Here is a 14893-nt window from a genome sequence, read left to right on the forward strand (position 1 = left end):
AGACTTGAGGATGGGGAGGGGGAAGGGTGAGCTGTGACAAAGCGAGAGAGAGGCATGGACATATATACACTACCAAACGTAAGGTAGATAGCTAGTGGGAAGCAGCCACATAGCACAGGGATATCGGCTCGGTGCTTTGTGACCGCCTGGAGGGGTGGGATAGGGAGGGTGGGAGGGAGGGAGACGCAAGAGGGAAGAGATATGGGAACATATGTATATGTATAACTGATTCACTTTGTTATAAAGCAGAAACTAACACACCATTGTAAAACAATTATACCCCAATAAAGATGTTAAAAAAAAAAAAGACCTCACAAATACATACAACACACTCTCAGATATACATTACACAGGCACCCTCCCGAGGAAAGCATGTAAACCCCAGGCACACGTCCCACACAAGCCTGTCCCAGACAGAAGCACACGCTCTTCCACCCTTTGCACACATATCAGGGATAAGCCCACATGCATCAGAAAGCTCACTCACATGCCTCCCAGCATCTGGCACACCCAGACACACTCAGCATTCATTCAGCGTTCCTTCTAGCGAGCTACCCAGTGTGCCTTGGCTCTCACAGGAGCTTAGCCCCTGCACCCCTTTAAGGGTGCAGATGTTTTTAGTGGTTTCTAACTTACCTGAACCACAACCACTTGGATGGAAACATGATCTGGGAGTCGGATTGGTGCCCGGAAATACTGGGACAGAGCAACCAGCAGATGCAAGATGGCTACCAGGCTCTTGGCGTGAACAGCTGAAATAAAAGATGATTTATAAATTAGAGAATCTTCTTCTAGGTTCTCGGCAGATATACGCAGATCTCCAGAGTGTGGCAGTACCACACCCAATGCCCCTTTCATCCCACCCCTATGGGTCAGGGGACACGCTTGGTCATCACGGGCCTCACGCTGGGACCCCTCGGTTCTCAGCCAGGTCCCGTGGATCTGCTTCCTAGATCATGTTATTGCTGGACGGCAAAGTTGTGCTTCTCCACTCTAATCCAAGGTTCCCATCGGGACCCTGACAACAGCTGAATTCTGAGTTCAGGTCAGCCCTCTGCCACCCCCATGTTCTTGTTCACTCTGTGCTGATAACCTTGTCTGCTGAACCCCCTCTCCCTTCCCATCTGACTGTGAACTCTGTAGGTTATCACCACTACCCTTGTCCCAAGGCTCTACACAAAGCAGGCCCTCAATCAATGGACACTGAGTCAGGACACTGGATCCCTCCCTTTGTTCAGGGCTTTAAGACACCTGGAGGAAGGCATGAGAGACATCTAAAGGACTTTGTTGCTCTCTTGAGTGCCATATATAGTCAGTGCAGGCAATGCCCTCTGGGCAGTAGCTGGGAGGGGATGTTCGTGACCCAGGTGGCTTCTATAGCTGAGCTGTGTGCCAGATCATTTAGGTCATTTATGCTGGAGAAGGCTGGGCAACTACTGAGTTGTAGTTTCCTCAGTAGATGAGAGGAGAAAAAGACTGTGATGTAACAGGCACACACAGTGTTGGCCAACGGGAGCTTGAGTTCTGACTTGACAACTCTACCATTTATTTACTGAGTATATGACCTTAGGTAGGCCACTTAAGGTCCCTGAGCCTCAGTCTGTTCAACCTCACACATGGGGATAACAGTACCTATGCAGAAATATGGGGAGTAAGAATTTCCAGACATAATGTTGGCAAAGCTCCTAGTACATAGCAATGCCTAGGAATGATTGATATTTTCTATTATCACTTATGAGAAAGTACCTGGCATCTAGGCAATTACTGTCAACTTTCTCCCCTTTCTTTCATAAAAGGGAAGAGTCCCCAGATACTTTACCTGCCTTCACAGTCCTACCAGCGTTATGGCTCTCATTACAGGGGGCATTTAAGGAAAGAGCAAAAAATTGTCCATTTTGTGTAGTTAGCATGAACTGGGCCCATTATTAGGGTGTCATTCTGTCTGCCCTGGGATCGATGAATCCACTCTAACAGAAGCTTTGAGAAATCACCAAGAAAAGGAACTGATCCAGACAACCCTTGGGGACTCACTAGAGTTTCCTGTTATCACTGCTGCTTCAAAGAAGGTTTTCCACTGACTATGAAGAGCAGCTCAATGCCACCATCAAATAGCAGATGAGCGGCTCCTAACTCATAGGCTTACAGAAGAAGTGTTTACTTCTGGGCTTTTGGGCTTTGCCAACTAAGTATCACCCACAGTTATAGCCTCAAAAAAGGCACCTGGCATGGACTGACCCACTGACATGATGGACAGAGGCAAAAACCGGGTTTGCTCTTCTGTTCAGAACTGCCACTGCATCAGTCCCGTCACTGAGGGTTGTAAGAATATTTGCTACCTCTCCCCTTTAACGACAAAACATAATGCTGGAAAAGCAGTGGTCAGAAAGGTTGTTCTCACACACTGGGGACACTGTATGTTACCTTGACTGTCTTCGTAAGCAAAGTAGAGCTTTGTTGTAGGCACCATACAGATGTTAGACTCTTTCAGTGAGTGCTCTGTCCTCCTGGGTATTTTTTCAAGAGAAATAATTACACAGTTTCTTTCTCTATCCCTCTCTCACAGACATACATGCTACGTATAAAAAGATGTTAATTAATAAATGCTGGAGAGTGTGTGGAGAAAAGGGAACCCTCCTACACCGTTGGTGGGAATGTAAATTGGTGCTGTCACTATGGAGAACAGTATGGAGGTTCCTCAAAAACCTAAATATGGAGTGCCCATATGATCCTGCAATCCCATTCCTGGGCATATATCCGGATAAAACTATAATTTGAAAAGATACATGCACCCCTATATTCACAGCAGCACTATATACAATAGTCAAGACATAGAAACAACCTAAATGTGTAACAATAGATGAATGGATAAAGAAGATATAGTGTGTGTGTGTGTGTGTGTGTGTGTACATACACACACACACACACACAAAATGGAATACTACTCATCCGTAAAAAAGAATGAAATAATGCCATTTGCAGCAACATGGCTGGACCTAGAGATTGTCATACTAAGTGAAGTCAGAAAGAGAAAGATGAATACCATACAATATTACTTATATGTGGTATCTAAAATATGACACAAATGAACTTATCTACGAAACAGAAACAGACTCACAGACTTAGAGAACAGACTTGTGGTTGCCAAGGGGGAGGTTGGGTGGGGGAGGGATGGATTGGGAGTTTTGGATTAGCATATGCAAATTATTATATATAGAATGGATAAACAACAAAGTCCTGCTGTATAGCACAGGGAACTATATTTGATATCCTGTAATAAACCATAGTGGAAAAGAAAAAAAAAGATGTTAATTATTGTGTAATATATTATCCTTAAAAAAAATCTGAAACACATATATCCAAATGAAAGATGATGGTTGACCAGTGGTTTTCAAATTTTTAAAAATTAAGAAGAGAAATCCTTTGTTCTAAAAACCATTAGGCAAACCTGATAAAAAACAGTGCAACTGCTCTGGTCCCTTTGTCCTAACTACAGCCCGCCCACAGCTGCTTCTCTTCTCCTCAATGATGCCTGAGTTTTTCCTTGCAGATCCCTAGGTTGGGCCAAGCATGGTTTAATAGTCACTGCTTTAATAAATTATGGTACATTCACATAATGAAATAGTTTGCATGTGCTGAAAATCATTAAGACAATGTAGCTATAAATATTAATAATATAATGTTAAAGAGAACTAGAAATAATGTAAATATATACTTTCATGGATTTATGCATATATAAATACACATATTTGTATATATATACATATAAATATACATACACAAACATGTGCGCGTGCGCGCGCACACACACACACACAAACGTACTTGTGGCCAAGACTTGGAAAGTTAAAAAAAAAAATAGTTATGCTATAGTTGAAAGATTTTTTTTTCCTGTTTCAAATGTTTCTTTCGAATAAAAACATGTTATCTTTTCAGTTAAGAAAACTTCTAACTACCTTTGCATGTCTGGGCACTCTCATCATTGCCATCTCTCAGCACATCTCCTGGGAGCCTTCTCCCTGATGCCAGGCAGAACCCAGGGCCACTGTGCTCCTGCACTCCAGTCAGGATGAAAACATGCAGAATGACAGCAGGGTTGAGAAGCCAAGACTCTGCTGTATAAACTGGGCCCTGCAGCCACTGTGCCAAGAGGGTCACTCCAGTGCTGGGAGACTATTTCAAAGGAGCTGTTGAGTTAGAAGCAGTCCTCCAAACTTGAATTGTGGTAGAAACAGAAACTGGTACAATTTGGGGGGAGGCAATTTGACAATATGTGATATGACCTTAAAATGTACATATTCTTTGGCCCTAAACTACCACTCCTAGGTATTCATCCTTAAGAAGTAATTATGTCTATGAGCAGAAAGAACTCATCAGGCTGTATTGATATTAGTGAAAAAATGGGAAAAAATCTTAAAATTTTTCATTAGTTAAGTAAATTATGATATACCCAATCTATGTCATAGAATATTAAAAGTGACATATAGAAGGATGATCTGTAAAGCTATACATCTTCTAAATAACATATACAGGTTGATACCATCTTCGTAAAAATAAGAAAATATACTTTGTATATAAGTATATACACACATTTTATTCATTTACTGATATATTTATTTCTTACACACACACACACACACACACACACACACACACACACACATGACCTGAAGGAACACACCATAAGGCTGACAATGCCTATATCTGATAGGCAGCTCATGAGGGCAGTATGTGTGGGCTTAGTACACAGGCTCTGCAGCCAGACTCTCTGGGTCTCATTCCTGGCTCCACCACTCCCCACTTCCCCCAACCCCATGTGACATTGGACAATGACACTTCTTTAGCAAATAGTATTGTGCTTAATATTGCCAGTCACTTTTCCAGGTTTTAGGGATACAGCAGTAAAGAGACAAAAAACCTTGCTCTTAGGAAGCTTACACTCACTGTTTCTTAACCTCTCTATGCCTTGACTTTCCCATCTGTAAAATGGGGACAGTAAAGTTCTTACCTCAGATGGTTGAATGAAGATTGCAAGATTCAAAATATGTAAAATATTTAGATTAGTACAAGGCATACAAGCACTATAAATATGTTAGATGTTATTTAAATCTCTTTTAATTGATCTGTATTTTCTAAGTTTTCAATAATGAAAATTATTGTTGCTAATAAAAAAAAATAGAAAAGGAAGAACTCCCTAAAACCCTGGATCAAGGACGTTGGGAACTCAGCAGCTGTCCCTGCCACCCTTTTCCTGAGTGGAAAGATGACATGATGTCCCCAGAAACAGCCAGGGAAGATAACCAAGAGAGGAGGTGTCGGAGCCTGCCCTGGAGTTGCGCCTGCTGCATTCCTTATCACAGAAACCACTGCTGCCTGAAGCCCTGAGACATCGCGGGGAGCTGGCCACTGAGATAATTATTCCCTCTGACCTAGTAATTCCCCTCAGTTCTAAAAATCTATCTGACGAGAGTAATTCAAGAGAAGCAAAAGGAGTCACAACATAACATTTAACTTGGCCCTGTCTGATATTAGCAATAAGCGGAAAAACATCCTAAAAGGATCAATGTCAGCATAGGGTTTAAGTTAACTATGGAATATCTACCCCAGGAAATAGAGCAGCTATCAAAAATTATAACTACAGGGCTTCCCTGGTGGCGCAGTGGTTGAGAGTCCGCCTGCCGATGCAGGGGACATGGGTTCATGCCCCGGTCCGGGAAGATCCCACATGCCACGGAGCGTCTGGGCCCGTGAGCCATGGCCGCTGAGCCTGCGCGTCCGGAGCCTGTGCTCCGCAACGAGAGAGGCCACGACAGTGAGAGGCCCGCCAACCCAAAAAAAAAAAAAAAATATAAAAAAAAATATATATATATATAACTACAAAGACCACATGTGAATATAGAAGATGTGTATGATGTAACATTAAGACAAAGTGAGTTTGTATATACCTTCATCAAGTAAAAATATGAAAAAATATGCATTGATGTGGATGGTAATTACAAAAAATGAAAACAGCCAGATGAGAGTGGTAATACAGGTGATTATTTTACTCCTACACATTTCCCCATAAGAAATGAAAGTGAATGCAAACCCAAAACAAATCATTCAAAGCCACTGAAGACAATGGTTCTGAAGTGGCTTTAAAAAACTCCATTCTTAAGGCAGGCAAAATGGTTTGGGGGTGGGGAAGATGGGATGAAGAATGTTTCAGATCAAGGAAATATCTTCCAGAAATGGTTCTAGAAAGGTGGGAATATTGTGGCCCATTTAAATGAGGCCAGTGTATGGATGACGAAGAGAGGTGAGAAAGCATGAAGTATATGTGTGGCTGGAGAGGTAAGTGGGAGACCAATCAGATGTTATGGGTTGATATGCGACCCCCAGCCTCAAATTCATATGTTGAAGTCCTAACCTCCAGTCCCTCTGAATGTGACCGTATTTGTAAAATCATTGAGGACGTGATTAGTTAAGATGAGGTCATATTGGAGTAGGCTGAGCCCCTAATCCAATATGACAAGTGTCCTTATAAAAAAGGGAAAATTTGGACACAGAGACATGCACAGAAGGAAGATGATGTGAAGAAATACAGCAAGAAATTAGCCCTCTGAGAGCTAAGGAGAGAGGCCTGTAACAGATCCTTCCCTTGCAGCCCTCAGAAGGAAGCAACCTACCAACACCTTCATCTCATAATTGTGGCTTCCAGGACTCTGAGCAAATAAATTTCTGTTATCTAAAAACAAACAAAATAAAACAATTCCGTTCTTCCTATTTCCCAAACTGGGTTCCACGATAAATGAAAAGGTGTTTTGAAACAAGGTCTTACTGTATAGCACAGGGAACTATATTCAATATCCTGTGATGAACCATAATAGAAAAGAATTTTTAAAAGAATGTGTATATATGTATAACTGAGTCACTTTGCTGTACAGCAGAAATTAACACATTAGATGGTAAATCAACTATACTTCAATTAAAAAAAAGAAAGGGGCTTCCCTGGTGGCGCAGTGGTGGAGAGTCCGCCTGCCGATGCAGGGGACACGGGTTCGTGCCCTGGTCCGGGAAGATCCCACATGCCGCGGAGCGGCTGGGCCCGTGAGCCATGGCCGCTGGGCCTGCGCGTCCGGAGCCTGTGCTCCGCAACGGGAGAGGCCACAACAGCGAGAGGCCCGCATACGGCAAAAAAAAAAAAAAAACCCCCCCCCAAAAAAAAAGAAAGATAAAAGGGGTTTTGTTTTGGAGTGGTATATAGAGATGGTCTGTACTCAAGGGAGTGGGAAACAGGATCAAACAAAATTAAGCAGAGGTCACCATCAGAGGACTTTAACGCTTATTACTATTATGGACTTCCAGAATGCAGATACATTTCCCCAACTAGTGATCAGCCCCTTTTCCCCTCCCCCGCTGAACACTATTAGCATTCCTGGGACACGGGGCAGCATCTAGGGCCCAGAGCCGTGGCCTCCCCTCCTCCCGCCCTCAGGTGTCTCCTCTGCTCCACAGAGGATGCCCTGTTCCCAGCGTGCTGCTAGAGGCAGCTTTTCACGCTGTGCAAGCAAAGGTGTCATTGTGCTGAAGGAGGTGCTTGGCGTCTCGCCTCCAACGGCGGGTGTTAGGAACCTGCTGAAGAGATTGCCATTGGCAGCTGCTGGGTCTCTAACTTGGAAAGCTGAAGATTCCCTTTTCTTTCCCAAGTCTGAAAGGTGTTTTTTTTTGGTGGTGGTGGTGGGGAAGATGTCCATTTTAAGCTGTATACATCAGATGCAATAAGATCTAATACTCAACCCCTTAATGCTTAAAGGCAGGAAACACAATCTCAGTCATTTCATTAATCTAAATTCATACTTTTATCTATTACAAGGAACAAAACAACTTTGGGCTCCCGATGGGAAACAGGTTGTTGCTACTGGATTCACCCAAATCTGCTGATTCCATGTTGACTCTGATATGGACTCAATTAAGTCCATATTAGCCAGGCCCTTGAGGCAGCAAAAGAATGAACGGTTTATACTTTCTGAGATCCTTGAGCTATACTAGCACGAAAACCTGAATTTTAAAATCCTATTCCATTGCCTATGCTCTTAGCCATATCTTTGCTCCCTCTGGGCAGTAAGGGGGTGAGAGGAAGGGCGTGGGCACTGGAACAGACCCAAGTCCTTGCTCCCCGCTTCTCAGCTGCCTGAACTGGGCATCCCCACTTCCCAGAGCTTCAACAAGCTGGAGACAGGAGCTTTTTCAAAAGGTTGTGCTGAGACTCAGAAGTAGCTCAATGAATAGGAGCTTCCTTCTCCACCAATCTCACATGAGGTTCCTACAGACAGCCTTTTACGGAAAAGGCTCACTAGATTTTGACATTTTGCTGTTTTTCTCAGCTTTCCTTAGATGTGGATGATGAGCTTCCTTTCTAAGGAAAGGCATATCTCGCTCAGAGATAAATGAGTTTGCACCCATCTGGGGCCTCCCAGCTTATGATGCAGCTTCCTGGGGAAACTCCACGGTAGGAACCACAGGTGTCATGTAACAGTCCCATTTCCTTTGCAAAACTCACTGTCTACATTCCACTTGATGCTCCTGGGAGGAAGTTTCAGGGTTTCATTGATCTTCTCCAGGACAGTCTGCAGCTTTTGCTTCTGGGCAATCTCTGACTGGGTGACCTCAGCGACGTTCAGCTTCTCACTCTCAAGTTTCTCTAGGGTGACAAGGGAAAAGAGAACAGCTGTTACCTTTGCCACAGACAGACCTAACCCACGCACTCACACATTCACTCACTCACTCACCATACTGAGCACCTAGTAGGTGAGGGACGCTGCTCTCCCCTCCATGTCTGGTGGTGGCACTGGTGGTGCCAGTATGTACTGTGAAAACCTTGTGATTGTGTCTTGAAGCCCCAAATTATAAGATCCCAGGATCATAGAAGGAGGGCATTTAACCCAGCTTGTCATATTTGAGCTCTTTTTCCTCATTCTGAGGTTTTCCCTCTTCTTTTCACCTCTGTCTTCTCCAGAGACATTCCTGTGCCCTGACTGGAACACCTTCGTGCTTGCCTGGGCAGCGGTCAAGTCCTTATCCAAGGTGTTTTGAACACTCCTGTAGTACAATATGTGTCCTGTTGAATCATATTTATGTCTTAAGAACCTTCTTTCCTCTTAAACCCACCTGGAAGGTAACTAATTTGATGAGTCCTACTTCACTAGTTCTAATGTACACACTTTTCACATTTTAACATCCCTGAAATCAGGCTGTGTCTTAAAATTGATGGCATCCTACAACTACCAACAGCCAGGTGGAAGGTATAAGAGTTATCACTGCTTCCATGTGTGTGAACTTGGTCATAGCTCTTCATAGTGTTGCCACTTCCATGTCTCAAAAAGCCTACAAGATGCTGTACAGCAGAAATTAACACAACATTGTAAATAAACTATACTTCAATAAAATAAATTTAAAAAGAACCTACAAGAGCAATTTCAAAAAGTAGAACATAAAAATTCTAAGCAATAAGAAAACATTGGGTTATAGTTTAATTGAAGTACTTTTTTCTCTTTGAGTGGTACTTATACTGGTATGTTTTAAAATCAATGGTTCTGGATTGGTTCAAGATGGCAGAGAAGAAGGACATGCACTCACTCCTTCTTGAGAGAGCACTGCAATCATAACTAACTGCTGAACAATCATTGACAGGAAGACACTGGACCTCACCAAAAAAATACCCGACATCCAAAGACAAAGGAGAAGCCACAATGAGATGGTAGGAGGGGTGCAATCACAATAAAATCAAATCTCATAACCGCTGGGTGGGTGACTCACAAACTGGAGAACAATTTATACCACAGAAGTCCACCCAATGCAGTGAAGGTTCTGAGCCCCATGGCAGGCTTCCCAACCTGGGGGTCCGGCAACGGGAGGAGGCATTCCCAGAGAATCAGACTTTGAAGGCTAGTGGGATTTGATTGCAGGACTTTGACAAGACTGGGGGAAACAGAGACTCCACTCTTGGAGGGCACACACAAAGTAGTGTGTGCATCGGGACCCAGGTGAAGGAGCAGTGACCCCATAGGAGACTGAACCGGACCTACCTGCTAGTGTTGGAGGGTCTCCTGCAGAGGTGGGGGGTGGCTGTGGCTCACCGTGAGGACAAGGACACTGGAAGCAGAAGTTCTGGGAAGTACTCCTTGGTGTGAGCCCTCCCAGAGTCCGCCATTTGCTCCACCAAAGAGCCTGTAGCCTCCAGTGCTGGATTGCCTCAGGCCAAACAACCAACAGGGAGGGAACTCAGCCCCACCCATCAGCAGAAAAGCAGATTAAAGTTTTACTGAGCTCTGCCCACCAGAGGAACACCCAGCTCTACCCACCACCAGTCCCTTCCATCAGGAAGCTTGCACAAGCCTCTTAGATAGCCTCATGAGCAGAGGGCACACAGCAGAAGCAAGAAGAACTACAATCCTGCAGCCTGTGGAACAAAAACCACATTCACAGAAAGACAGACAAAATGAAAAGGCAGAGGACTATGTACCAGATGAAGGAACAAGATAAAACCCCATAAAAACAACTAAATGAAGTGGTGATAGGCAACCTTTCAAAAAAAGAATTCAGAATAATGTTAGTGAAGATGATCCAGGACCTTGGAAACAGAATGGAGGCAAAGATCGAGAAGATGCAAGAAATGTTTAACAAAGACCTGGAAGAATTAAAGAACAAACACCTAGAATAATTAAAGAACAAACAAACAGAGATGAACAATATAATAACTGCAATGAAAAATACACTAGAAGGAATCAATAGCCACCAATAGCAGAATAAATGAGGCAGAAGAATGGGTAAGTGACCTGGAAGACAGAATGGTGGAATTCACTGCCATGGAAAAGAATAAAGGAAAGAGAGTGAAAAGGAATGAGGACAGTCTAAGAGACCTCTGGGACAACATTAAATGCACCAACATTCACATTATAGGGGTGTCAGAAGGAGAAGAGAGAGAGAAAGGACCCGAGAAAATATTTGAAGAGATTATAGTCGAAAATTTCCCTAACATGGGAAAGGAAACAGCCACTCAAGTGCAAGAAGCGCAGAGAACCAGGGAGGATAAACCCAAGGAGAAACACGCCAAGACACATAGTAATCAAACTAGCAAAAATTAAAGACAAATTATTAAAAGTAACAAGGGAAAAATGACAAATAACATAGAAGGGAACTCCCATAAGGTTAACAGCTGATTTCTTAGCAGAAATTCTACAAGCCAGAAGGGAGAGGCACGATATATTTAAAGTGATGAAAGGGAAGAACCTACAACCAAGATTACTCACCCCGGTAAGGATCTCATTCAGATTCAAAAGAGAAATCAAAAGCTTTACAGATAAGCAAAAGCTAAAAGAATTCAGCACCACCAAACCAGATCTAAAACAAATGCTAAAGAACCTTCTCTAAGTGGGAAACACAAGAGAAGAAAAAGACCTATAAAAACCCAAAACAATTAAGAAAATGGTAATAGGAACATACATATTGATAATTACATTAAATGTGAATGGATTAAATGCTCCAACCAAAAGACACAGGCTTGCTGAATGGATACAAAAACAGGACCTGTATATATGCTGTCTACAAGAGACCCACTTCAGACCCAGGGATGCACACAGGCTGAAAGTGAGGGGATGGAAAAAGATATTCCATGCAAATGGAAATCAAAAGAAAGCTGGAGTAGCAATACTCATATCAGATAAAATAGACTTTAAAATAAGGAATGTTACAAGAGACAAGGAAGGACACTACGTAATGATCAATCCAAGAAGAAGATAAAACAATTATAAATATATATGTACCCAACACAGGAGCACCTCAATACATAAGGCAAATGCTAACAGCCATAAAAGAGGAAATTGACAGGACCACAATAATAGTGGGGGACTTTAACTTCACTTACACCAATGGACAGATCACCCAGACAGAAAATTAATAATGAAACACAAGCTTTAAATGACACAATAGACCAGATAGATTTAATTGATATTTATAGGACATTCCATCTGAAAACAACAGATTACACTTTCCTCTCAAGTGTACATGAAACATTCTCAAGGATAGGTCACATCTTGGGTCACAAATCAGGCCTCAGTAAATTTAAGAAAACTGAAATTATATGAAGTATCTTTTCCGACCACAACATGATGAGATTAGAAATAAATTACAGTGAAAAAACCGTAAAAAAACACAAAATCATGGAGGCTAAACAATATGTTACTAAATAACCAAGGGATCACTGGAGAAATCAAAGAGGAAATCAAAAAATACCTAGAGACAAATGACAGTCAAACACGATGATCCAAAACCTAAGGGATACAGCAAAAGCAGTTCTAAGAGGGAAGTTTATAGCAATGCAATCCTACCTCCAGAAACTAGAAAAATTTCAAATAAACAATCTAACCTTACACCTAAAGGAACTAGAGAAAAAAGAACAAACAAAACCCAAAGTTAGTAGAAGGAAAGAAATCATAAAGATCAGAGCAGAAATAAATGAAATGGAAACAAAGAAAACAATAGCAAAGAGCAATAAAATTACAAGCTGGTTCTTAGAGAAGATAAACAAAATCGATAAACCTTTAGCCAGACTCATCAAGAAAAAGAGGGGGAGGACTCAAATCAATAAAATAGGAAATGAAAAAGGAGAAGTTACAACAGGCACCGTAGAAATAAAAAGCATCCTAAGAGACTACTACAAGCAACTCTATGCCAATAAAATGGACAACCTGGAAGAAATGGACAAATTCTTAGAAATGTATAACCTTCCAAGACTGAACCAGGAAGAAACAGAAAATATGAACTGACCAATCACAAGTAATGAAATTGAAACTGTGATTTAAAATCTTCCAACAAACAAAAGTCCAGGACCAGATGGCTTCACAGGTGAATTCTATCAAACATTTAGAGAAGAGCTAACACCCATCCTTCTCAAACTCTTCCAAAAAATTGCAGAGGAAGGAACACTCCCAAGCTCATTCTTTGAGGCCACCAACACCCTGGTACCAAAACGAGACAAAGATACTACAAAAGAAGAAAATTACCAACCAATATCACTGATGAATATAGATGCAAGAATCCTCAACAAAATACCAGCAAACAGAATCCAACAGCACATTAAAAGGATCATCCACCATGATCAAGTGGGATTTATCCCAGGGAGGCAAGGATTCTTCAATATATGCAAATCAATCAATGTGATACACCATATGAAGAAATTGAAGAATAAAAACCATATGATCACCTCAAAAGCAAAAGTATTTCTGCATCTCTGTGCCCATTTTTCTCCAGAAAGTGGGCATAGAGGGAACCTACCTCAACATAATAAAGTTCCATATATGACAAACCCACAGCAAACATCATTCTCAACTGTGAAAAACTGAAAGAATTTCAGGAACAAGACAGGAACAAGAGAAGGATGTCTACTCTAGCCACTATTTTTCAACATAGTTTTGGAAGTCCTAGCCACGGCAGTCAGAGAAGAAAAAGAAATAAAAGGAATACAAATTGGAAAAGAAGAAGTAAAACTGTCACTGTTTGCAGATGACATGACACTATACATAGAGAATCCTAAAGATGCCACAAGAAAGCTACTAGAGCTAATCAATGAATCTGGTAAAGTTGCAGGATACGAAATTAATGCACAGAAATCTCTTGCATTCTTATACACTAACAACAAAATATCAGAAAGAGAAATTAAGGAAACACTCCCATTCACCACTGCAACAAAAACAACAAAATACCTAGGAATAAACCTACCTTACGAGGTAAAAGACCTGTACTCAGAAAACTATAAGACACTGATGAAAGAAATCAAAGATGACACAAACAAATGGAGAAATATACCATGTTCTTGGATTGGAGGAATCAATATTGTGAAAATAACTACACTACCCAAAGGAATCTACAGATTCAATGCAATCTCTATCAAATTACCAATGGCATTTTTTACAGAACTAGAACAAAAAATCTTAAAATTTGTATGGAGACACAAAAGACCCCCAATAGCCAAAGCGGTCTTGAGGGAAAAAAAGGAGCTGGAGAAAGCAGACTTCCTGACTTCAGACTATACTACAAAGCTACAATAATCAAGACAACATGGTACTGGCACAAAAACAGAAATATAGATCAATGGAACAGGATAGAAAGCCCAGAGATAAACCCACGCACCTACAGTCAACTAGTCTATGACAAAGGAGGCAAAGATATACAATGGAGAAAAGAAATCTCTTCAATAAGTGGTGCTGGGAAAACTGGACAGCTACATGTAAAAGAATGAAATTAGAACACTTCCTAACACCATATACAAAAATAAACTCGAAATGGATTAAAGACCTAAATGTAAGAGAGGACACTATAAAACTCTTAGAGGAAAACATAGGAAGAACACTCTTTGACATAAATTACAGCAAGATCTTTTTTGATCCACCTCCTAGAGAAATGGAAATAAAAATAAACAAATGGGACCTAATCAAACTTAAAAGTTTTTACACAGCAAAGGAAACTACAAACAAGACGAAAAGACAACCCTCAGAATGGGAGAAAATTTTTGCAAATGAACCAATGGACAAAGGATTAATCTCCAAAATATATAAACAGCTCATGCAGCTCAATATTAAAAAAACAAACAACCCAATCAAAAAATGGGCAGAAGACCTAAGTATACATTTCTCCAGGAAGACATACAGATGGCCAAGAGGCACATGAAAAGCTGTTCAACATCACTAATTATCAGAGAAATGCAAATGAAAACTACAATGAGGTATCACCTCACACCGGTTAGAATGGACATCATCAGAAAATCTACAAATGACAAATGCTGGAGAGGGTGTGGAGAAAAGGGAACCCTCTTGCACTGTTGGTGGGAATGTAAACTGATACAGCCACTATGGAGAAC

At 41.5% G+C, this 14893-nt stretch overlaps 1 protein-coding gene across 1 annotated transcript in view; it reads right to left on the reverse strand.

Moving 5' to 3' along the window:
- PARVA (parvin alpha) overlaps positions 1-14893 on the reverse strand; it is a 181791-nt gene that overhangs the window by 40057 nt on the left and 126841 nt on the right. The window contains exons 6-7 of the mRNA XM_027115356.1: positions 8540-8680; positions 637-752 (exon numbers count right to left, since the gene is read on the reverse strand). Coding sequence (XP_026971157.1) covers positions 637-752; positions 8540-8680 — 257 coding nt within the window. The remainder of the gene's footprint in view (positions 1-636; positions 753-8539; positions 8681-14893) is intronic.

This window comes from Aethalodelphis obliquidens, unplaced genomic scaffold (assembly GCF_003676395.1).
Source record: "Aethalodelphis obliquidens isolate GAN/ISIS:26980383/991018 unplaced genomic scaffold, ASM367639v1 scaffold14, whole genome shotgun sequence".
Classification (NCBI taxonomy): domain Eukaryota; kingdom Metazoa; phylum Chordata; class Mammalia; order Artiodactyla; family Delphinidae; genus Aethalodelphis; species Aethalodelphis obliquidens.